Below are 24,918 nucleotides of genomic sequence, written 5' to 3'. Positions count from 1 at the left end.
TGAATTCTACAGATGCAAATAGACAAAGTGCTATGAAAGAAACAATTGAAATACAAAGTGTATTTTGGATGTTTTCCTTCTACTAGTCTGAGAGAGAAAAAAACGGAAAGCCAAAATCTCAAAATTAACAGGTATATTAAAAAAACTGTTTTTGCCTGTTGTGTCTTATTTTTAAATCTGGATGTGAGATTATCAATAAATAATTGCCTAAATTAAACGCAAAGCTCATTTTTATCAAGTGAAATGTGGATGAACGGTCTCAGGTGAAGAAAGTGAACAGGATGTTGAATAAAAAAAAAAAAAAAAATGATGTAACATCACAGAGCCCTTAAAAGCAGGTACAATATTTGCCCTGTCCCTCTCCTCTGTCCTTCTTTCTGCGATCATGTGGTTCCTGCTCCTGTATTTTCAAATATCAGCTATTCAAGGCAAGTGAAATTGTTTTTAATAGATAAAACTAATTCCATATTCTGACATGTATTGTGTTAAATGTTGCTGTTAATTCGGCATTAGATGAAAATAATTTATGTGGCATACATGTGTTTAATGTGGGACCAAAAGTAATATAAGACAGCTAATGAAAATGCTTATACTTTGTGCAACTCAATGCAACTTTTAGTATGTATCATTAATTAATTTATATTTTTATATTTTACAAAAAAAGAACAATTTGAATGAAAAGAGGAGAAGCAACTTAATATTACAATATAAGCAATATTACTTAAAACATGATGATGATGATTATGATGATGATGATCATTTATATCCATATATTATTTATATCCATATATTATTTATATCCAACATTTAAACATTGTAACTTTATTTAGAGGAAATAAATACGTACAGGTAAATCAAATAACGTTTCTCTATACTTTTACTTTATACTTAAAAAAAAAAAATATATATATATATATATATATATATATGTGTGTGTGTGTGTGTGTGTGTGTGTATATATATATATATTTTTTTTTTTTAAAGTATAAAGTATATATATGGGAAAAAAAGCTTGTCAAACACACACACACACACACACACACACACACACACACACACACACACATATATATATATATATATATATATATATATATATTATATGTTTTTTTTTTATATATGTTTTTTGACAAGCTTTTTTCCCATGACAAGCAGACGAAGATGAGCAGTACCACAACTTCCTTTCCTCAGAGTACTCAGATTGCTTAGTGCACCATCTCCCCAGGGGGGCACCATCCCAGTTGCTCAAATAAATAAATAAATAAACAAACATTTGACACGCCATTGCCCAAGCTCGCGACCACTCTCACCTCATTCTTGCGGCTGAATGCAAATAATCATAACTGATGGATGCACAAGATTAAATATTCCTTTGTGTGTTTTCTGAATGCTTGAGACTATAAAATCAAGAAGACAACTGTGATAAAGTCATAGCCATAGGTCTCTAGAGCTACAACTGGAATTTGTAAATAATACAATTTATTTATCTACTTTTATATTTTATTAAAGTTCTATTTTATCCTACTATCCTACTGAGAACCAGAAATAAAAAGCTTTGTGAATTTAGTATTTTTTCATGTCATTACATTGTTTAGAGCGTAAGAAAAAAAAAGGGTGAAATATATATATTTTTTTAATTTTATTTTATTCATATGTCATGCTATGTCCTCTGTAGAGAACAGCAGGACTCCAGGAAATAAAGAATAGAGAATAGACATGAAAAGTCAAAAACAATGAAAAAAAAAAAAAAAAAAAAAAAAAAAAAAAAAAAACAATTCATTTTTAGGTTTCAGTATTTTTTTAGTAACACTTTACAATAATGTTGTATTAGTTAAAGTTAGTTAATGCATTAGTTAACATGATCTAACAAAGAACAACACATCTGTTTAGCGTTAATTAATCTTTATTCATGTTAACTTATTCATATACTAATGCATTAGTTAATGCTTTAGGTAACATGAACTAACAAAGAACTATGCCTGTAGACAGCTTTATTTAATAAACTTTATTTAATTAGACTAAATACAGTATATACACAAGTTTATTTAGCAGCTAACACACAATGGATAAACAATACCAACTCCCCATTTGGAAATTGATTTGGGCTATTGGTAAACTTGGAAACCATCTAAACATCAACTGATAATGTCTCTCATGTTTTTAGACTGTTTATTAACATGACTCACACTTAACAAAGCATTTATATAGGGGATTTGTGAACCTGTGGTGTGCACTAGTCTAACATTAAATAACTTTTAACTAACATCAGTCATTATTGATTTTACTGGACCTTAAACGAGTGAAAGCCATGCATGCATCTCTTACATTTTTAGAAACTTTTAAACATAGGCGTAATTTATTATTATTATTATTATTATTATTATTATAATTTTTTTTTATTTTTTCTAAAGTTTCTATAGTTTTCTAAACGTTCTGTATTAGTGTATTAGTTCTGCTATAGAGCCTAATACAGCATGTAGGTCTCTGCCATGCCTCATCTTAGTTTGTCATTGAATCTAATTCTGTTATTGTTGTTGTGCATTTTAGTTAAAAATAACAATGAATCCATCTTTTTTTTTTAGTCTTAAAAGGTGAAAGGTGTCTAGATGTAAGCAAAACAAACAATTTTCTTTTTTTTTACCTGACAAGATTGTGAAATTGAAAGTGAAGGCATCCGAAGCCTGGCTTATAAAACAGCAAAAGAGGAACTCCTTTCACAAATAATATACTGATGAAAAAGAACGGGTTGAATGTTATCCACTTTCGTTTCCATATAACTATAAACTACGATAAAAGTTTAGCGGCATGCATTGATTGGTAGTGCTCAATTCCAGTCCTCGTGCCCTCTGTTCTGCACATTTTGTATGTCTCTCTTATCACTTCAGGCGTTTGTTATATTCGAAACTAAGTGATCCGCGAAGTGGACATCACAGGATATTCCGCAATGATTCCCGTTCGAAGTGAACGTATATTACATTCAAAGTGCACTGAAGAGTGCATTGTATTTATTTACCGAGGTATATGATGTCACACTTGTCCGTGTGTGAAAATCTGTGAATAAATTTCGTATCATTCATTCAAAGCAAAGTTACGCCACTGTTATTACATATTAGATTATTCTATAACAGTAGTATAAATTATATACATTTATGTAATATAATCAATGCATTAGATAAATAATCAAACAAACAAACTTCGAGAAAAAGCTGTTAAACTTCGCTGTTAAATTTATATATTTTCTGCCCGGTGTTTTTTGCTTATTTTAAGCAATCTGGCAACCCTGCGCACATGCTCACTCATCATTAAAGAAGCAGCGCCACAGATGATCTGATCGATCTAAATGAAAGCATCATTCAGCCTGTCAGTGTTCTGTCATGAGATCTCACTGTATTGTTTGAGATTGTGATCGCTGAATAAATACACTTACTCAATCGCTTTTGCTTTTATTAAGAATAGACTATTGCAATAATGGAATTAGTGGAATTACTATGAATTTCACAGTTATAATATTTTTCATTTGTTTTAGATGTTTTCATAATATAAACAGAGAGTTTGCATATGTCTTTGATGTTTATTTAGATAATAAAAAGCCTATAATAAATCAGTACACTAGAAGAGGTAAAATACAACGTGGCATAGGCCTATGTGTGTCCACATTCTATTGATTTGTGCTTACTGGAGAAAGTGCAATAAATGAAATGCAAAAGTACATTTCTCAAATGACAACAATCATTATGATTATAATTTATTTATTGATTTTTTGATCTGTTTAACCATTATACAGAATGACGAAAATGTGACTAATATTTAATTTACTAAAAAACCTGACTAAAATGCTCATTCATTTCATTGTATAAACAAAAACTAAATATGATAACTAAAATGTTCTTTTGAGTAAGACTAAGACTAAATAAAAAAATAGCTGCCAAAATTAATACTGCTGTAAGGTTAATTAATAATAATCTTATTGCTAGAACTAGACTAAAATAGGCCGACTTCATGTTTTATTAGTCTAAAACTTAATCAAATATGAAAAAAAACTAACAAGGACATTTTAGCCTGGGACTAAGACTAAGACTAAAATGAAAATAACTTGCAAAATGAACACTAGTCTCCATCCTGATTTATAATTAATTTGTTAATTTTACATACATATACGTTAATACATACATAATATAACATATAAATACACCCTTCATCTTTTCTTTTTTCTTGTCTCCTCTAAGTATAAATTTACAAATTTAATACAAAAACATTGCATTAATTCTAAATGAAAACCACTACAGTGATTAATATATATTAGTACATGATAATGCATCTTTGTGATATAATAGTTACTCAATTATCTATTTATTAAATCTACCTGGTGGAATGAAAATGGTAAGAATAAATAAATATTTATGCAAATGTAAACAAATTGCATTAGATATGAGACCATCTTCAGATGTAGTGCATACATTTTTAATTACTTTTCTATGAAGAGACCAAAACCAAGATCACGCTGTGGTTTGTGTGTCAAGCGTATGTTCTTCATAACCCTGTGTGGAAAGGCACAGTTATACCTGTGGTTAACGTACTCAAACTTATGTGAAGCGGGGTTATCTCAGAATCTGCATAAACATGCAACCTGCCAGAGTTTCAGAGCTGAAAACCACGGGCAGATATGAAACCGCAGCAGTTTCTGCAGAGTATGTGGCTCATCTGTTCTCAGAACTCAGAGCCGCATTTTTCCAATGACCATATAAGGTTAAAAGAGGAACATTGACCCTCAAAATATTAATTACATGTTTTAATTTACAAATATAACTTCTGTACTCTTTATATGTCATTGTATGTTTTTGTTTATTCAAGACGTACTGTACCCCTTATATTGCATTCAAAAGAAGTGTAGCAAAAAAAAAAAAAAAAAAATATATATATATATATATATATATAAATATATATATTATTTTTTAATTTAATATAATTTCATTCAATTTAATTAATTTACATTTCTTGCAGGTCTCAATGTGGCTTTGCGCGGATCTGACAGCCCTTGTAAAGGCCGGCTGGAGGTGTATCATGGCGTTAAGAAGCAGTGGGGCTTGGTGTGTCATTACGGGTGGAGTAAAGAAAATGGAGAGGTTGTGTGTAAATCAATAGGGTGTGGGAATCATACACGCTCTGATGTAGACATGACCCTCTACAAAGAACCACCTCTGCCCCAACAATACTGGATGGATCAAGTGAAATGCACATCTGAAGAAGAGAGCCTTTGGAAATGCCCTTATGTTGACATAAATAAAAAAGAAAAGTGTGATGAAAATAGTTTTGTTGCAGTTGAATGCTCGGGTAGGTAGTATTTCTTTAAGTATGTGTGTGTGTGTGTGTGTGTGTGTGTATATATTCCTTTAATCTAAGTTAGTGTTCAGATGTGAATCTACACATTGCTGATGCCAAGCTTTTTACCACAGGAGAAGTTAAACTGAGTTTGAATCTGAATGGACAGCGTGATGTATGTGCTGGTGTGGTGGAGTTCTCTACAGCCAACGGCATCATTGGGGTCTGTAATGATAACTGGGGTAAGTGACCAAAAACAAGACGTTTATTTTAGTAGTATAAGAGATAATCTTTAAATGTCCTTGCATAACAAAATAAATAAATGAATAAATAGTAATCTCAAAGCAAATAGCAGTATTTTTCAGAGCCATCTTTGCAATGACTTTTAATCAACTGGTCATTTAGTGGACTGATGCAATTTAAGTAAATGATTTGTAATTATTTAAGTATTTTAAATTGATAACAACTAATCTTCAGTTTATCTAATCTGTTTAAGAATGCAGTATGTATAATTATTATTTAAATCCCAATACCCTTTTTTTGTGAAATGTAAATATTAATTATTTATATGTTGATATATTCATTTTAATATGTAATTGCTAATAAATAATGCAGTTTGAAAAGGTTGTTCTCGTACAATGTTCCATATTCTATTGCAAACCATTTAAATTTAAATTCATTGTTTCAACTCAGATTAACAAATCAAACCAAGTTAAATGTTCAAGCAAATGTTACTCTAGAACTAATGGCACTTTTCTAAGAGGTTTTTTTTTTTTAATCAAATGATCATTTAGTAGACGGAAATCAGTTCTCCTCAAGACCACAAAACTTTTTGTCCCAAGCTTCCAAACGCTTTTGACTCTGTTTTGAGCATCATGTCTATTTATTTATTTATTTAGTTTTTTTTAACTCAATAAACTTTATTTTTTTTGATACACACACACACACACACACACACACACATACACACTACCAGTCAAATGTTTTCTGATGTTTTTTTTTAAAGAATGCTCTTCTGCTCACCTAGCCTGCATTTATTTATTTTAAAAGCAAAACTATTAATATTGTGAAATATTTTTACTATTTAAAGTAATTGCTTTTTATTGTATTTTATTTTTAAATGCAATTAATTCCTGTGATCAAAGCTAAATTTCCAACTATTACCATTCAAAAGCTTGGAGTCAGTGTAATTTTATATAATTATAGAAATTCATACTTTTATTTAGCAAGGATGCTGTAAATTGATCAAAAGTGATGATAAATCAGAATCAGAATCAGAATCAGAATGAGCTTTATTGCCAGGTATGTTTACACATACGAGGAATTTGTTTTCGTGACAGAAGCTCCGCAGTACAACAGAATGACAGCGTCAGAACATAAAACACATAATAAAAGAATAAAAAATACAAAAAAAAAAAAAAAACATAATAAAGGCATTTAGAATGTTAGAAAAGATTTATATTTCAGAAAAATGCCTCTTCTGAATTCTCCTATTCATCAAAGAAAGCTTAAAAAATCCACTCAGCTGTTTTCAACATAATAATAATAATAATAATAATAATAAATGTTTTTAAACAGCAAATCATAATATTAGAATGATTTCTGCAGAATCATGTGACTGGATTAATGATGCTAAAAATTCAGCTTTGAAATCACAGGAATAAGTTACATTTTAAAATATATTTAAATAGAAAACAGTTGTTTTAAGTAGTAAAAATATTTGAGTGTTTTTTTTCTGTACTTTGGATCAAATAAATGTTGGCTTGGTGAGCAGAAGAGACTTCTTTAAAAAAAAAAAAAACATTACAGATCTTACTATTCAAAAACTTTTGACTGGTAGTATACACACACACACACACACACACACACACACACACAGACACACACAATATGTTACAGTGCATTTCAAACAAATTAAAATATGTGAAGTTTGATGTTTTATACAGTTATACAAACAGTATTTTAGCAGAAATAATATGTTTAATTGGTTCTTCTTAGTTTAACAAATTAAACCAAATAGCATGTTCAAGCAAATGATGCTTTGGAACTCTTTAATCACCTAGTTAGATCTTTTTTTTTTCCAAGCATATAAAGTTTTATTTTATGTATTTATGTAACCTCAAACAAAGTTAAGACAGACTACTATCCATGGAACACTAATTTTGATTTCATGTCATTTAATAATGGTTTCTTCTACATTTTTGATGTCATTTTTACATTTGTAAATTAGTTTTTGACAGTATATTATTTGAGAAAAGCTTTAGTATTCACAGTGATGCTGAAACTTTATACATTCATTTTCTTTGTTGTTGTGTATATTTATTTAGCAAATAAGACATGTCAGGAGCTTGGTTGTGGAGATGTTCATTACAGTCCCAAGCCTGGAATGTTCAAAGGACAACAGAGCAAACGAAATGTATTGCTTAAATGTGTTGGCGATGAGAAGTTCTCTTGGCAGTGTATGGAGAGGTCAGACTGCCGGGAGCGAGCCAGTGTGATCTGCAGCAGTGAGTGTATACTATTATTAAACAGCTCTATGGAGTATGTTGTTCTGTTTGGGGTAAATGAAATGGTGCTGAAACGGCTTCTCAGTATTTCCATGTTTTGTGTGAGAGGTAAAATGCACATTTACACAGAAATACTTGTATTACAGATCACAGGAGGTTCAGTCTACGAGATGGCAGCGATGCTTGCTCTGGGTTGGTGGAAGAGAAAACTGTCAAACAAAAATCATGGAATCCTGTTCAGCCGGCAAATGTGAAGCCTGAAGTCATCTGTCCACAACTGAACTGTGGTTCCACTGGAAACTTTACAAAAGGAACTAACATACTGACGTGCTCAGGTGATGCTGAGTTTCAGCTTTAAATAAAATTACATCAATAAATATAAGTAATTATTATTAAAAGATTTAATATGTTAATAATAACTAGGTAATTATAAATAAATAAATGTTGCATTAATACAAGATAAGAATTACACAAGTTTTTTGACAATTGTTTACACAGCAAAATCCTCAGTGTTAATTTAACACTCTGAGTGTGGACTCATATAAACACTAAAGCAGTGTTAAAAGGTTACACTGAAGCAGAGTTGAAGTTAATGAGATAATTAAGAAGTTAATTGAGTTATGATTGACCATTATTGAAGACACCTGATGTTAACAAGCAGAATCACCAAACGAGAAAATCACAATTTGTGTGTCACCATTATAGTGGTCAATGTTTGCTTTAGTTGGGATCTTGACCCTTCAGTTATTATATTTAGATTTTATGTGGCTGTGGTGACTGAATTATATCATACAGACAGACCACAGCAAAGGCAATCATGTGTGCCATTTATTGTGGTTTGAGCTATTTGTTATGGAGTGACCTGAATGCCTGAGTTTAGGTTTCTTTACTGCATAAATTAAGTGAAAAAGAAAAGTAAGCAACCCAGCATTTTTGACATAATATGACATTGTATGACCCAACATAATATGACATGTTTTTAATAGTTAGTTCTACGTAAAAAAGAAATCTTTAGTTTAGACACACAGACATCAGGAATCAGCGTGAGCATCACGACAACGGTGACCATCAAAAAAGCATGTTGTAGCCAATAAAAACTCATCCATGGCTCCCATCAAGCATTGCGGCATGAATAAATTATGAGCTGAACTGTCTTTTTAACTTTTTATTCTAACTATATTTTATTTTTGCTGTTTTTATGTTCATTTTTTGTGTTTTGTGATGTTCAGAGTTGGTCTGTTTATCTGAATATGTTGTTTGTCACCGTTGTTGAGATTCATACGCTGATTATTGTTATCTGTGTGTGTCTAAAATTTAAATTCTTTAATAAAAAAAAATCAGAATCACTTGCAAGAGATACCTACAAAATGTATAGAAAATACAGACTTTTTCATTGTGGAATCAAAGCTGTGACAATCAATAATGGAAGTTTTACTTTAGAAAAGACTGTAAATGAGTTCAGTGACTCATGTCAAACAACGATTACATTAAAACATAATCATCAACACGCGATGATTTTTACTCTTGGTTTGACAAACAAACTTTAAAAGTAAAAAGTCACAAGCCAAGATCCCAGCTAAAGCAAACACTGAACACTATAATGGTGACACACAAATTGTGATTTTCTCGTTTGGTGAATCTGCTTGTTAACATCAGGTGTCTTCAATAATGGTCAATCATAACTCAATTAACTTCTTAATTATCTCATTAACTTCAACTCTGCTTCAGTGTTACTTTTAACACTGCTTCAGTGTTTATATGAGTCCACACTCAGAGTGTTAAATTAACACTGGGGATTTTGCTGTGTAGTGTTAATAAATTAATAGGATTATTATTATTATTACAGTAATAGGGTTGACATTGTTTGTTGACATTACAAGTTCAAAGTTAAACTATTCTATTAATATATTGTAACTATTAAACTATTAAACAAAGACATCATTCTGTCAAATATTTTTTTTCTTTTTCTTTACATTTAGTTTAACATGTTTGTTCTTATCTTATAAAACGTTTAATTATAACTACAAATATTTTATTACAATGTATTAGATTTTGTTTATATATATATATATATATATATATATATATATATATATATATATATATATATATATATATATATATATATAAGGCATTGTAACAAGTCATTTTGCTGTGTTCACAGACCGCGTGAAACTCCAGAATTTCACAGCAGATTGTTTTGGAGATGTTTCCATTGCTGTGAATGGTATTAACTATGAAGTGTGCTACAGTGAGCAGGATTCGATTCAGTCCCGTAAAAAGATGGGGGCTATGGTCTGTCGAGAGCTTGGCTGTGGTGAGATGCTGCGTGTAAAAAAGGGCTCCTTCACTTCCAATGGTTTTCTGAGTAATGTTGATTGTCAGGGTGATGAACGGTCACTGTGGCATTGTCTGGCAATTCATGAGAAACAAACATGCACAGGAACCAACGTTATATGTTCAGGTAACTAAGACGGCTTTGCAGGTAATTATAATAAACTCAGAATCTAGGACAACCAGAATCACCCATAACTGATAAAGTCTATGTCATACCAATCTTTTTTTTTATTTTTTATTTTTTTTTATATAAACGGCAGGCAGCTTGGATGTGCGTTTGAGTGACGGTCTGGGTCGCTGTTCCGGACGTGTAGAGGTGAAATGGGAAGGCTCATGGAGGCCCATTAGCTCTAAAAGGAACACTATGAATTCAGACGTCGTGTGTAAACATCTAAACTGTGGTGCATCCTCAGAAATAAATAGACAACTTTTCACTGAAGGAGAAAAGACACTGCAATGGCTGTGGGATGTCCAGTGTAAAAGCTCTTCAGCAAAGCTCCATGAGTGTTTCGAGAATACTGTCTTGAGGACACCAAGTCTAGAGGAGAAAAACAAAGAAATCATTTGCCAAAGTAAGACAATATACTACACACCAGTCATACTGCTCAAAAGTTTGGAATACTTTAAATTTTATTATGTTTTTTTTAAAGAAAACTCTTATTAAGGTTACATTTATTTGATAAAGTAAAATGAGTAATATCATGAAATATAATCACAATTTAAAATAAGTGTTTTCTATAATTTATTTCTATAATGGCATAGCTGAATTTTCAACATCGTTACTCCAGTCTTCAGTGTCACGTGATCCTTCAGAGATCATTCTAATAAGATGATTTTCTGCTCAAGAAACATTTCTTCTTCTTCTTAAAAACATTTGTGATGCATGTTTGGATGTTTAGTAATGTTTGATGTTAAGCTTTTTTGTTTACATAATTTTTAACAGGCTTTCCATGATTCCAGTAGTTTTAAGTTTTGCTTATTTAGTAAAAAGTCTTAGGTGTTACTCTGATTATATTGCCTGTGCAACATGCAGTAACCACAAATCCATTTTATTTGTTCTCAGAGGAAGAACTGAAGTTCTTTGAAGGCGATTCTCCATGCAAGGGAAAAGTGCGCATCAAGCAATTTGATGATAAGACTGCATCAAATCTGCCTGCAACACCAGAGGAAGAGAATAAGAAAAAAGCCAATGACGCATGCAAAGCAATGCAGTGTGGAACTCTGCTCTCCTTTGAACAGGAGCAAAAAGATGCCAAAGTCACATGTTCAGGTACAGTACATGCGGCACCAGAATTGCCTTATTGTTTTTAACCTACTCTCATAAAACTATATATTTTTTAAAAAGTTAAAATATTTTAAATGATATAAACTAAATAGCACGATTTTTGAAAATTTAATGCCAACTTAATTTAATTGTGTTCACTCTACCAAATATATTTATAATTTAAATTTGCATAATTAATTTGTATTAAAACCACATAAATAAATTTTGTTGACATAACTAACTGAGTAGTAGATCTTTATCCCAGAATGCTTAGCAAGGGACTGCATTAGAAGAGTAAATGTTTAATATTCAGTAATGTTGGACATTTAGAGGAGTTTCTGTAATGTTTTTGAATTTTGTTCTTACCATTGTGCTTAGGGCTGTGGGCACTCAGTGAGTTATTGCAATTAAAAAGTCAGAACTTTTCTAATTTGTTCATTATATGCATTGTTTATAATGATGAAAGCAATAGACTGTTTAAACATAAGAATATTAAATAAACCTCATTAAATTTATATTGATTCATATAAAATTTTTGTTTGACAAACCTAAAACACTTAAATTGTGTTTTAAAAACCAAATAGATTTATTTTAAATGAATTAAATTAAATCATGTGTATAAATGTTCTTCAGTGGTATTGAGGGTTGTGAATTCTTTCTTTTTTTTCTTTTCTTTTTTGAGTAGTATATAACTGCAATTTCCTGAAAACTTATTATCTTCTGCTAAGATGCATGCAGTTTTATTTTCTAGAAGGTCAAAAGTTACATAGTGTAGCTTTATCAGTTCTGTGTGTAAAATGCTTGTATTCTTACTGATGTCACATGTAGGGACAAAGACTCTTGCACTTGAAAACTCGCTTGGAGAAAAATGCTGGGGAATGGTGAAGGTCTGCGGAGATGACCAGTGTGGAGGGGTTTGCAGCAACAATTGGAGAACAGAAGAAGACTCCAAAATGATCTGTGGGAACCTGGGCTGTGGAAATCCAATTCAAGCCAAGTTACCACTTCAGATAAATAATCTACCTGCCACTTACAGTAGTGTGTACTGCTCAGAAAATGTACAAAATATGATCATGTGCAATTTTATTCCCAACAAAAACCCAACCTGCAAACCCCTGGCCCACGTGATATGCACAGGTAATGTAAACAGTCGCTTCATTCAAGACCAAAACTTCATGTTAACTCCTGCTTTATTTATCAGATTATTTATTTGGGCTTGTCACAGTCAAAATTGTTCAGGCTTACAATGTGTTCTGTTCCATGTTTTACAAATACTTTTAGTTTTCAAGGTCCCCTGAAGTTCGCAGCATTTCAACTGAAATGGGAAAGAGAGGGTAGGACATATAGAGCAGGCCCAACCCCTTTTTAAAATAGTCTTTTGACAGCCACAGTCTAATAGATTACCCCCTAGATTCAATATGAAATTCTAAGTAAAACAAAATAGTGTTCATAATCATGCTGAGGATGTATAGTTGTAAAGGTTTTTTATATATATGACGACTTGCGCATATGATCCGCTCCGTGTGACCACATCTCTGGAACGGAGCCAAAGTGCAGATCAGACTTTGTGTGCTACCGCGGTTTGCCTGAAATATCGTGAAACCAGACCTCATTTGCCCCAATCAAAAGCATATTTACACTGTTTGAATCATTCACTATTACCTACATTGTGCACTAGGACCCATTCACTATACAGGAAATACTACACTGTAAACAGTGACCGATCTCAGCTGGTGCTTCAGCGTCTATCTGTAGTGCAGGGGGCGGGCGCTTTGGATTCTAGAGAGCATTTGATTGATCAGAAGATTTGATGAGAAGATGAAGTACAATCAAAGAGTGTAGATTACCAAAGACGTGAGACACGTATAGTATAGTTTTGAATGGTGAAAACGCTAAATATGGCCGCTCAATTGCAGGAAGCCCCGCCTTCTGAATGAAAGAGCCAATTGCTAATCAGTAATGTCAGCGTGTCACTGCAGCTGCCGTTAGAAGCATCCAGTTGCTATAGAAACAAGCAGCACTCTGAGACGTGCATTTAGGTTTGCGCAAGCTTTTTTATTAAGCTATTTGAGCAAGAGTAATAACATTTAGTTGATGTCAGATTTTTTTGGTGATTTCAAATATGAAATGTAACCGCAAACTTAGTGAGCAGTTTTGGAGAATTTGATGTTTCCCCATTCAAAGAGCACTTGGATGCAACTTGGATGTGTTATTAAAGATGGTGGCCGAGTGACATGACTTGACTCAAAAGGACTTTGGTACAATGTGATGTAAAATAAAATACAAAATAAATAAATAAATTATTAAGCTGTTTTGGCGGAAGTGACGAAGTACAAGCTTTGAATTCTTATATCTTCGAATAAGATTATATCTTTGAATATCCCACCAGCACTACATTAGGACTGTGCAATTCTTTTCTGTGAAACAATAGTTTACTGTGTTTTGCAAAGTATGTTCACAAAGCATGTTTTAGTGACAATTATATCAACAAAATAATATAAATATAATATGAACATAAACAAAGTATGAAAAATGTCCAGAGTTTTCATGTTATTATAGATTTTTAACAAACATGTTATTACCAAATCTATGAGGCAAAAGGCCCCTCAAGTCTGACAAAGAAATTTGCTTTAAACATTTACAGCAAAATCAGAGTAAAGACAGTTTTTGCTTAAAATTAAAAAGATTATGATCAATAATTTTAAATTACAAAATTAAAGAAAAAAATATTTGACACATTTCGTTAGCTGATGCTAACTGGCTAGCTAACTAGCTACCTGAGGCTAACTTGAGGTATTTTTTAAATATAAAATGCAAATATTTTAATTTAGCCAACTAGTTAGAATACATCTGATGGAAAAACAAAGAATGATGTTCAAAAACAGAATAAATACAGTAATTGTGCATTGCCAACTGGGGGCCTTTTACCCCATAGGCTATGTTTAAAAATAATATATATATATAATAATATTTTTAAGAAATAACACGTACTCTCTATCTACAAGCCCTACTGTTCTCACATGTCATTAATAATTGTGATGTTCTACAAAACAACAAGCTTTAAAACAATTTTTTTCTTATTGCTGAAAATTAGATAATTTAATGTGAAATCGGTTTTCTCTCTGGTACATCACCAGTGTAAGCTTCATGGTGAAAACGTCTACATCACTCTCGTCAACGCTGTCCATAGTTACAATAAAAATTGATCTTGACTTTATCTTGTGGTTATTTTGGGAAAAACAGTTAGGGGGCGTTTCCCCCCACTCTATCTTAACATGTGTGAAAATGGCAATGTTTAAAAAAAAACTTACCACGTAAACCAAAATTTGCAATCTATATGTCACTATTCAACAGTTTCTCTCCGATGCTGAAACTAAAACACTGAAACTTTTTTGACTGTACAGAGCACATTAATATTTCATATGGCACCTGTTGTTTATTTTAAGACTGGTTGTCAAAAGATGCTCTTTACCCTTTCTACAGGATTATAAGTGTGATATATTGTCAAACCCATGACTAAAATGGGCCTTAAAGGAATAGTTCCCACAAAAAATTATAATTTGCTGAAAAAATGTACTCACCAAAGATGTAGATGAGTTTGTTACTTCATGGAAACAATTTTGTAAAAATTTACAATTTTTACATCACTTGCTCACCAGTGGATCCTCTGCAGTGAATGGGTGCCATCAGAATGAGAATTCAATCAGCTGATAAAAACATCACAATAATCAAGCACCCAATCTCTGCAGATTCAAATTTTCTCCAGATCTGTTCCCATGAAGAAACTATTTCTTTATTACACTACCCAGGTGAAAAAAGAGTGTACTTGAATGCTATACTTGTATATTTGAAAATACCAGCAAGTACATTTATAGTACATTCATATTTTTTGTGCTAAATAAAATTGTAAAAGTTATACACTATATACACTAATTTAAAGTCTATTTTTACGTCAGTTTGCAAATAGCAAAAGTATGCCAAATACTACTGATATATATATATATATATATATAGTGCATTGAAATAAAGTATATTACCACAAAAAATATTCAGAGGACTTTAATTTCTGTATTTCTAAAAAGTTTGCTTTGTATAAGTTAAAAACAAATTCACTTTTATGTAGTTATTGTTTAAATTACATTTATTTTAATTAACATATATTAGTAAAGTAATAGTTATAAGTACGTTTTCCCAACTGTACTACTGAAGTACACTTAAAGTAAATGCACGTTTTTGTACAAGTGGTAGGTAAATACATATTTTTAGAGGTATAAAGTATTTTAAAAGCACCTTGGTTCATATGCATGGTGTCCCAAAACAGCACAGTTGAGAACCCTTAGATGTTCTTAATCTTTATTTTCTGCTTAGATTAAGACGTACTAAAGAATAATTTTTGTACCTTAAGTACAAAATAAGTGTGCGGAAATAGAAAATTGCAAGTACATTATAGAATTGTACTAAATAAAGTGACCAAAATGAAGTGAATTTTACTATACTTTTTTTTTTTTTTTTTTTTTTTTTAAACCAGGGTATGTATAATGTTTAACACTGGATTAAATTATCAACTAACCATTTAGTTTTCATCCATTTTCTGTTTCAATATTAAGACAAATGTTAGTATGTAAAAATACATTTAGTTCATCCAAATTTTGGATGGCCTGAGGGTGAGTAATTTTCATTTTTGGGTGAACTATTACTTAAACACAGTTTAAAATTCATTTATTTGATATACTCTTCACAGACAGCATCAAAGCTAGACTGGAGGATCCAAGAGACAAATGCGCTGGAAAAGCATCACTGTTTTACGCTGGGAAGTGGACACCCATCTGTAAAGACAGTCTTAATACAAATCTTAAAAATTTGATCTGCAAGGAACTATCTTGTGGCGATAGCATAAATGACCAACATGATTGGATTTCACAAGAAGAATCTAAATCTAGAGGACTATCAGGAATTAAATGTCTGGATAATGCCAACTCTGTTTCCAAATGTGACCTCAAAGAGGTTTCAGAGAAAGAATGTATTGATGGCTATCTGAAATGCTCAGGTACTCACCTTTTTAATTTTGTGCAGACATGAAAAATTTTTCTTGCGATGGAAATTTTTGTGATCCCAACTAAGTTTTCTTTTTCTTGCAGTCTGGTTTGTATCCTTTTGAGAACAAAAGGTACCAACACTTTAGCCAAAGTTAGTTAATATATTGCCATAACAGATGCATATGAACGAGGTGACTAGATGTCTATCTTAATGTAATAATAATCATAACAGCCCATGACTTGATTAACATCCTGAAGTAATCATAAATCAAATGTGCTTTGCCTTTGAGTTTTCCTGATTTGCACATGAAGAACCAATTATTAGAGATAAATGATATAATAATGTCATCTTTGCCAAGAAGGTTTGGTTCACCGTTGCAGTCAGAATAAGTCACCTGTAGATAATTTAACTTTTTTAGGGTTTGAGAGATGCGAAGGGGAATTTTTACCACACTCTCTAAGTGTAGTTTCTGCAAGTCCTCTGACCTTTGACCTCTGCTCCTGCACATGTGATACAAGGTTTTTGATATTTCTGCCCTTTATGTAACAGCATGGAAACGATTGCTCCTCTATAATAAGGAAGGAGAATGCAGTGGTCCAGTATATGGTCTGCGAGATAGGAAAACACCCACTCCAGTCAGCATAAGTGGATGGGGCAACGAGGAAGGACAAAAGCTGTGCGAGTATCTACAGTGTGGAAATTTCACATCAAGCATCCCTAAAGACACGGACACAAACGAGTGGTGGAACAAGACCTATAAATGCTCAGGGAAGAAGAATATTTGGGAATGCGAGAGCAATGATCAGCCCGTCCAGAATCAACAGCAGTTAAACATCCAGTGTAACCGTAGGAATGATCTCTTTCTTCTGTTTGTTAGCACCCTTACACGGTCAACTATAATTAGAGTAGATTAACAGATTTAAAAAAGGCATTGCCAATTTAATTCTGAATCATTAATTCAATTACAGTTTTATTCATCTTTTGAATTCATTTTTTTAATTATTATTATTTCAGCCAGTTGCCCAGACAAAATTTCTAATTTTCATTGTTTAACTTTATTAAAACTTTATTATAACTACTAAAAAATAGCAAAAATGCACTTCAATGAAACTAAAATCCCACTACACAAATAATTTAATAACAAGTTGAGTTTTATAGACCATAGTGGAGAAACATTTATTTATTTATTTGCTGCAAATTAATTATACATTTATATGGAGACATTTCAAGAAACTTTACTGATTTTTGAAACAAATATACTAAAACAATAAATAATTAACCCTTTCATGCATGAATTATGATAACCTCAGTCAGGATTTTTTCCCTTTGTGTTTTTATCGTTCTTATATAGGGCATGAAAAACAAGAATTTATTTTTTTTTTTTTTACATTTTTCAAAGAGATCTTCAGATGTTCACTTGAGTGGACAGCATGCGGTTATGGTTTAAAGATATATTAAATATAAGACGATAATCAAACAGATAAAGTATGTGAATTTAACAAACTAATCAATACAATTATTCATATAAAATCATGTAAAAACGATAAAATATATACAAAAAATATATATGCGAAATATTGCACTTCGCGTATCTTTGATATTAGAACATGAGGACTTTATTACATCAGAATTTTCTACAGCCTGTCAAGGTACAAATGTGTTAACCACTCAGATGCTCCGTCCAGTGCACCAGAGTATGGATATTTACCCTTATTAGCTGATTAATTCTGATTATGTTCAAGATGGACAGATGGACATACTTTTTGATGTAACGAGTAAGGAAACACATTACAAGTAACATGCATTACATAATCAGATTACTTTTTGATGTTATGAGTAAAAAAAAGCATTACAAGTAACATGCATTACGTAATCAGATTACTTTTTGATGTTTTGAATAAAGAAACACATTACAAGTAACATGCATTACGTAATCAGATTACTTTTTGATGTAACGAGTAAGGAAACACATTACAAGTAACATGCATTACATAATCAGATTACTTTTTGATGTTATGAGTAAAAAAACGCATTACAAGTAACATGCATTACGTAATCAGATTACTTTTTGATGTTTTGAATAAAGAAACACATTACAAGTGACATGCATTATGTAATCAGATTACTTTTTTATGTTATGTGTAAGAAAATTACAATAATGTGCATTACGGAATCAGATTACTTTTGGATCTAACAAGTAATGCATACATTATGTAATCACATGACTTTTTTGATGTCAATGAAAATTACATTCTAATAATACAAATACATTTATTTACAGTAAAAAGTCACTGCAGATTAAGTTTTTAAGTTTTAACTTTCAAAAACAATATTCACATTATAATTATGTGATTAATCAAGAGTTTTCTCTAAATCTAAATTCAAAATTTGGAAAATGTTACTGTGATATGACTCATTAGATATTGATTGATGCTGCAATATGTTTTTTACTTACAAGAGTCTCCTAAGATGTCTGACTGACCCTTGGCCACCTTGGTTTGGAGGGGGAAAAATCGGAACACAACAGCTTGCCACTTGGTTGCAATTTATAGGATGATGCACCAGGGTCCAATGAAGAAGCTGATGTGCAACTTTGCCATAAAACCCTGTGCAAATTAAAGAAAATGTTTTTTTTAATAGCTGTCCACTGTAGTGACCACTATGCGTGAAAGGGTCAAATAAAAATCATATAAATAAATATTTTTATTTAATAAATTAACTCTAAACTATTTTTTTTTACAGAAACATTCATAGAAAAACACGTATTTTCCCAGAATGTTAAAATTGACCCTTACAACATGGCAGCATTTTACCCATTTATTTGAATATCCTTGGTTGCAGTTCAGTCATTCTCTTTTAATATCCTGAAGTGAAACAAACAGGAGTCAGTTCTTAAATGATGAATTTTCTCAACCCTGCACAAAGAGTAACACTTCACTCTCATATTACAGAAATATTTGATTGTCTGATTTCTCTCCTCTCCAGATAAACCTCCAAAAATGATGCTCTCAAAAAACTGCACAGGCGAGGTGCTCATAGATGAAGAGCATGTTTGTGCATCCCGGTGGGATGATGGGATGTCCAACAAGTTATGTGACAGCCTCAATTGTGGTAAGGAACTCTACAGCTGGACCACAGAGTCCAGAGAAAAAAATACTTGGCATTTCAGCTGCACAGGCATAGAGACATCGGTGTGGCAGTGTGGCTCTAGAAAAGACAGCTGTAAGAACATCCTCTCTGTGGCCTGCAAAGGTGAGTCATACACGTATTTCTGGACCGTAATTAAGAGTGTTACTGTAGTTAAATCATGAATAGATGTTGAAATGTAGTTCAGTTTCCCTTGTAAATGTCCCATAATGCATGTGTCCTCCTAGTTCATGTTTGCAGATAGATAGAAATATTAAAAAGATTAGTCATATTAGTCATATATCACATTAGTCATAAGCTGTGCTTTACCTTCAGTGACAGAAGTTATATTTGTATTGCAGATAGTGTTGAATTCAACTCTACTGAGAAGTGTGGTGGGAAGCTTGTGATCAAGTATCAAGGGCGATGGGAATATGTCTGTGGAAAACTGACTCCGAATGATAACAAGAAGTTTTGTGATGTGCTTAAGTGCAATGATAGACAAGAATTGCTGGAAGGACAGATAATAGAAAAAGAAATAAAGGTTAAAATTAATTGCCCAGAAACCCATTACAACATTTTTCAGTGCATGCACCATCTCAATAACGATAAATGCAGTCATGGACCTGCTGAAATCAAGTGTGAAGGTAAAAAAAAAAAAAACACACACAGATGCCATACACTTTAATATAGGAAAATCATTTTATTGTTCTGGGATTTGTTTTGCTGTTGCTTGCCTTCTTGCATGAAGTTAAGTAGCTGTGAGTTTACTTTAACAAAGTTTCGTTAACATTCTAACCTGTGAAACTGTTTCATTAAAACTATAGGTTATATTCCAAAAACTGCAGATAATACTCCAAAAGGAGGTAATTCTTCAGTTGGTCTGATATTGGGTCTGTCGGGAGCTGTGCTGGGGTTGCTGATTTTGTTTTTAATGTGGAGAAATCGGAAACGTCTACTTTTAGCCTGTGAGTATCACTTGCACCAGAAAGACATTGTTCTGATTCGCAGATAAACATTATTTTTTCATGATGTTACAGCGATATTTGAAAGGTCTTCATGTTTTTAACCTGTTGGTGGCAGTGTTTCCCACTCCTTGTCTCACTACACACACTACACATCAAACAATAACCTGTAGAATTAATAGAAGCATAATTTTCTACCTGTTTCTGTTTTTGCAGTAAGATATTACAGAAGTAAAAAGGGCAAAGACGTCAGCCCAGATGTGAATGAAATGGATAAGATGGATACAGGGGACAAAGGTATACTGTAGAATTTAATTATTATTACTTTGAACAATGTAATTATAAAGACATAAGCAAATGTTTTGCTTAATTGCTAAATGTTATTGTTATTATAGTTATTTATTTATTTTACTTGTATAATAAGTTGAAAGAATCATTCACAAACAATCTATCTATCTATATAGATAGATAGATAGATAGATAGATAGATAGATAGATAGATAGATAGATAGATAGATAGATAGATAGATAGATATTCACTCTTTTATTCATATTTTAATTATAAAATATTTTCATGAGCAAAGAGATTTTATATATATATATATATATATATATATATATATATATATATATATATATATATATATATATATATATATATATATATATATATATACACACACACATACACTCACCTAAAGGATTATTAGGGTTTACAAAGAATGGTGTGAAAAGGGAAAAACATCCAGTATGCAGCAGTCATGTGGGTGAAAATTTCTTGTTGATGCTAGAGGTCAGAGGAGAATGGGCCGACTGATTCAAGCTTATAGAAGAGCAATTTTGACTGAAATAAACACTCGTTACAACCGAGGTATGCAGCAAAGCATTTGTGAAGCCACAACACGCACAACCTTGAGGCGGATGGGCTACAACAGCAGAAGACCCCACCGGGTACCACTCATCTCCACTACATATAGGCAAAAGAGGCTACAATTTCCACGAGCTCACCAAAATTGGACAGTTGAAGACTGGAAAAATATTGCCTGGTCTGATGAGTCTCGATTTCTGTTGAGACATTCAGATGGTAGAGTCAGAATTTGGTGTAAACAGAATGAGAACATGGATCCATCATGCCTTGTTACCACTGTGCAGGCTGCTGGTGGTGGTGTAATGGTGTGGGGGATGTTTTCTTGGCACACTTTATGCCCCTTAGTGCCAAGTGGGCATCGTTTAAATGCCACGGCATACCTGAGCATTGTTTCTGACCATGTCCATCCCTTTATGACCACCATGTACTAGGGTGACCACCCCTCCCGCGTAGCGCGTGCGCGCACAGCGTTTGAAGCCCAATTCATGCGTCCCACAAATTGAGACTGTGTCACGCCCAATTCAACACCACGTTGTTCTGGTGTTCTGGTGTTCAGGGCTCGCGCAGAGAAAGGCGTCTCAAAACACTTGAACACCGAATTTGCTTATTTTTGCTCTTGTGCCGACAAATACATACAAAATATGTCAAAATATCCACCTTAGAAATTATGCTCGAATAAACTGTCAGTTATTTCTTAAGTAAAAGTAAACAGTTGAGGAAAAAAATGGGATGTGTATTATATTGGATCATGCGTTCATCGTCTCTTAAAGGGACCGCGCCTAATTTAGCGACTGGCTGCTGTAATGTTAATCCAAGAAAATGAAAATCACTCACTGCTCTTGATTGAATTTCTTTGTAGTTTTAACAGTCAAACCAAAAATTATTCAGAAACTTTACCTTGACACCTACAAACTTGAAAAAAAAAAAAACATTGGTGTGAAAGGTTGTTTTTGCACCTTGTGCAATGTGGAATTAGTTTACAGCTTTTTCAAGCACTTTGTGATGCATTTTGGAAACAGGAGATGAGCCCCTTTTCTAATGCACCACCTAGCTTGATAAACCCCTTCTCAAAGACTTACTGTTTGTCAATTTTATTTGGGTAACACATATTCTGAATGCCTTTGGCAGAATTCGAATGAGCTATTTTAATCTAGATTAATCTAGATTAATTTCAAGATCATAGTGAGATTAATCTAGAAAAAAAAAAAAATCTATGCCCACCTCTAATAAGTGAAAAACAATATATATATATATATATATATATATATATATATATATATATATATATATATATATATATTTTTTTTTTTTTTTTTTTTTCAGGTTTTTCTGAAGAAAAGGCATCCTTTTTAGATGATGATTACGAGGATGTGGATTCTCTCATGGACAAGTCAGGTGAGATATTCAAATATTAGTCTTATAACAGCAGGTAATTTTTAATTTTCAGTTTCATTCATTGCAACACAATGTATGTCAGTCAATCAATCTTTTACTTAGTCTGTTGATTTTAGTCTGTTGCCTGACTGCCTGCACATTTGTCCATCCAAATAAATAAACTATACTAATACTCTACAAAGTAAACTTAAAAATAAGTATGTTCATCTCAACAAATTTTAATCAACAAAACTGCTGATTCTTTTAATGTTTGACAAACTAAAATGTCATGTAAAATGAGTATAAAAGTATAACCCAGTTTCACTGGGGTGGCAGTGGCTCAGTGGTTCATGTAGTTTGTCTACAAACAAGGAAGGTTTCCCTGGCTCCACCTGACCAAGTGTCGAGGTGTCCTTGAGCAAGACACCTAACCCCTGCTGCTCCCGATGAGCTGGATGGCGCCTTGAATGGGATGGCTGACACGAGTGTGAATGAGTGTGTGAATGGGTGAATGTGAGGCAAATTGTAAAGCGCTTTGGATGGCCATGTGGTCTGTTGAAAGCGCTATATAAATGCAGTCCATTCACCAAGTTTAAGTGATGTTTCCATGCAAAGATTCAAATTTAACTCCTGCGCAAAACTGGAATATCACATACAATTGATGGAAACAATTAAAAGGGCACATTCAGACTCTACAGGGGGAAATGAATAATGTATGAATAAATTAATATAGATGTATATCTATTCATGTAAGACTAAATCATGTTTCTCCAACAGGAGAGGAGGATGAAGATGACCGAAAGAGGGATTCTTCTGGGACAGAATATGATGACATTGAGGGACAAGCCAATGGAATCTCTCCTTCTCAAACCCACCATGATGAAGACCTCGACATCCCTCTCCTTCCCAAGAGACCCGAGAACATTCTTGGTACATCACTCAAATTTACACTTCACTGTATGTGTGTGTGTGTGTGTGTGTTTGTGACATATCAGGACACAACTCTGTATGATTGACATGGGTATGACACAGGTATTACAAGGAGAGGGTGACTTATTTTTCAAAACGCTTATAAAACATACAGAATGAGGTTTGTTTTTTTTATTTTTGAGAAAGTAAAAATGCACAAAGTTTCCTGTGATGGTTAGGGTTAGGTTTAGGGTTGGAGTAGGGAGATAGAGTATACAGTTCGTACTGTATAAAAACCGTTACACCAATGGAATGTCCCCACTTTTCACAAAAACAAACTTGTGTGTGTGCCTTTATGGAAATGGTGCTGAACTTTTCCTTTGTGTTTCTCATCAGATCAGGACACCTATGAAGTGGAGACAGAGAAACAGCAGGACTATGATGATGTCATGTCTGTCGAGGCTACAGCCAATGAAAATGCAGGGATGACAGGCACACAAGCTCATGTAGATGTAGACGTGGATGAAGGTGCAGATTCAGATTTAGATGCAGGTCTATTTGCAAATGCTGATGCAGATATGTTGACCACAGAGGTAGAGGTTCACGCTCAAGGAGAGTAATAAAGCAGCCACGAGACCAAATTGTTATTTTATGTTAATATTAATAAAATCTAAGATTGTATGTTCTTATGAAAGTAGAATATTAATAAGAAAATATGGATGAACAAATGCTGTTTAATAATGATGCTAGCTCTCTAGATTTTTTCTCAAGATGTATAAAAGAAGGGACACATACACAAACCTGATTTGGAATAACAAAATCTTTAATTATAGTCACAAAAGTGTATGAACTGAAGAAAAAAGCTAATTTTTGTACTGACAAACCAGTCAAACTTTTTGTAATTCTTAAGGTTTTGATGTGTAGTTTTGATCTGTTTGTTCCTGCTTTGCTTGATTTGTTTTTTAGTCTGTTAGAGCTCATGAGTAGGCCCACAAAAAACCTTGAAATTCAGTTATCATCATTCAATCTTATTCATTTGATTTGATAATTTTTTTAAACATTTACAAGATCAATGCTTTTAAAAAGGTTCAAGATCAGGTAACACAATGTTATCACAAACAGGCCAGAGCTCACTCAAATTTGCAGAATATTTCTAACAAGAGTTTGGTCACTACAGATAAACTAAAAAAAAAAAAAAAAAAAAAAAAAAAA

The 24,918-nt window shown here is 32.5% G+C and overlaps 1 protein-coding gene across 1 annotated transcript; it reads left to right on the top strand.

Annotated features, from left to right (window-relative positions):
* The first annotated feature begins 376 nt into the window (after nt 1-376).
* Nucleotides 377-24,918, top strand: LOC113106994 (scavenger receptor cysteine-rich type 1 protein M130-like). The gene is made up of 18 exons (XM_026269105.1): nt 377-428; nt 5,002-5,331; nt 5,454-5,561; nt 7,647-7,826; nt 7,973-8,161; nt 9,991-10,290; nt 10,424-10,735; nt 11,227-11,433; nt 12,256-12,564; nt 16,169-16,474; nt 17,014-17,310; nt 19,450-19,716; nt 19,953-20,237; nt 20,418-20,558; nt 20,772-20,852; nt 22,747-22,818; nt 23,575-23,727; nt 24,103-24,918. The coding sequence occupies exons 1-18, from the start codon at nt 386-388 to the stop codon at nt 24,324-24,326; spliced, it is 3,804 nt and encodes a 1,267-aa protein (XP_026124890.1). The 5' UTR covers nt 377-385; the 3' UTR covers nt 24,327-24,918.

Source organism: Carassius auratus, chromosome 8 (genome assembly GCF_003368295.1).
Source record: "Carassius auratus strain Wakin chromosome 8, ASM336829v1, whole genome shotgun sequence".
In the NCBI taxonomy this organism is placed as follows: Eukaryota; Metazoa; Chordata; class Actinopteri; order Cypriniformes; family Cyprinidae; genus Carassius; species Carassius auratus.
Note: the sequence above shows the minus strand (reverse complement) of the source record. Positions and strands in the feature narration are given on the sequence as shown.

Bases quoted from the DNA above. Each gene is read 5' to 3' on its own strand.
- LOC113106994 (XM_026269105.1), top strand. From the start codon at position 386: ATGTGGTTCCTGCTCCTGTATTTTCAAATATCAGCTATTCAAG. The intron at 5,562-7,646 runs GTAAGTGACCAA...ATATTTATTTAG, and splicing joins GGTCTGTAATGATAACTGGG to CAAATAAGACATGTCAGGAG. The intron at 12,565-16,168 runs GTAATGTAAACA...TACTCTTCACAG, and splicing joins GGCCCACGTGATATGCACAG to ACAGCATCAAAGCTAGACTG.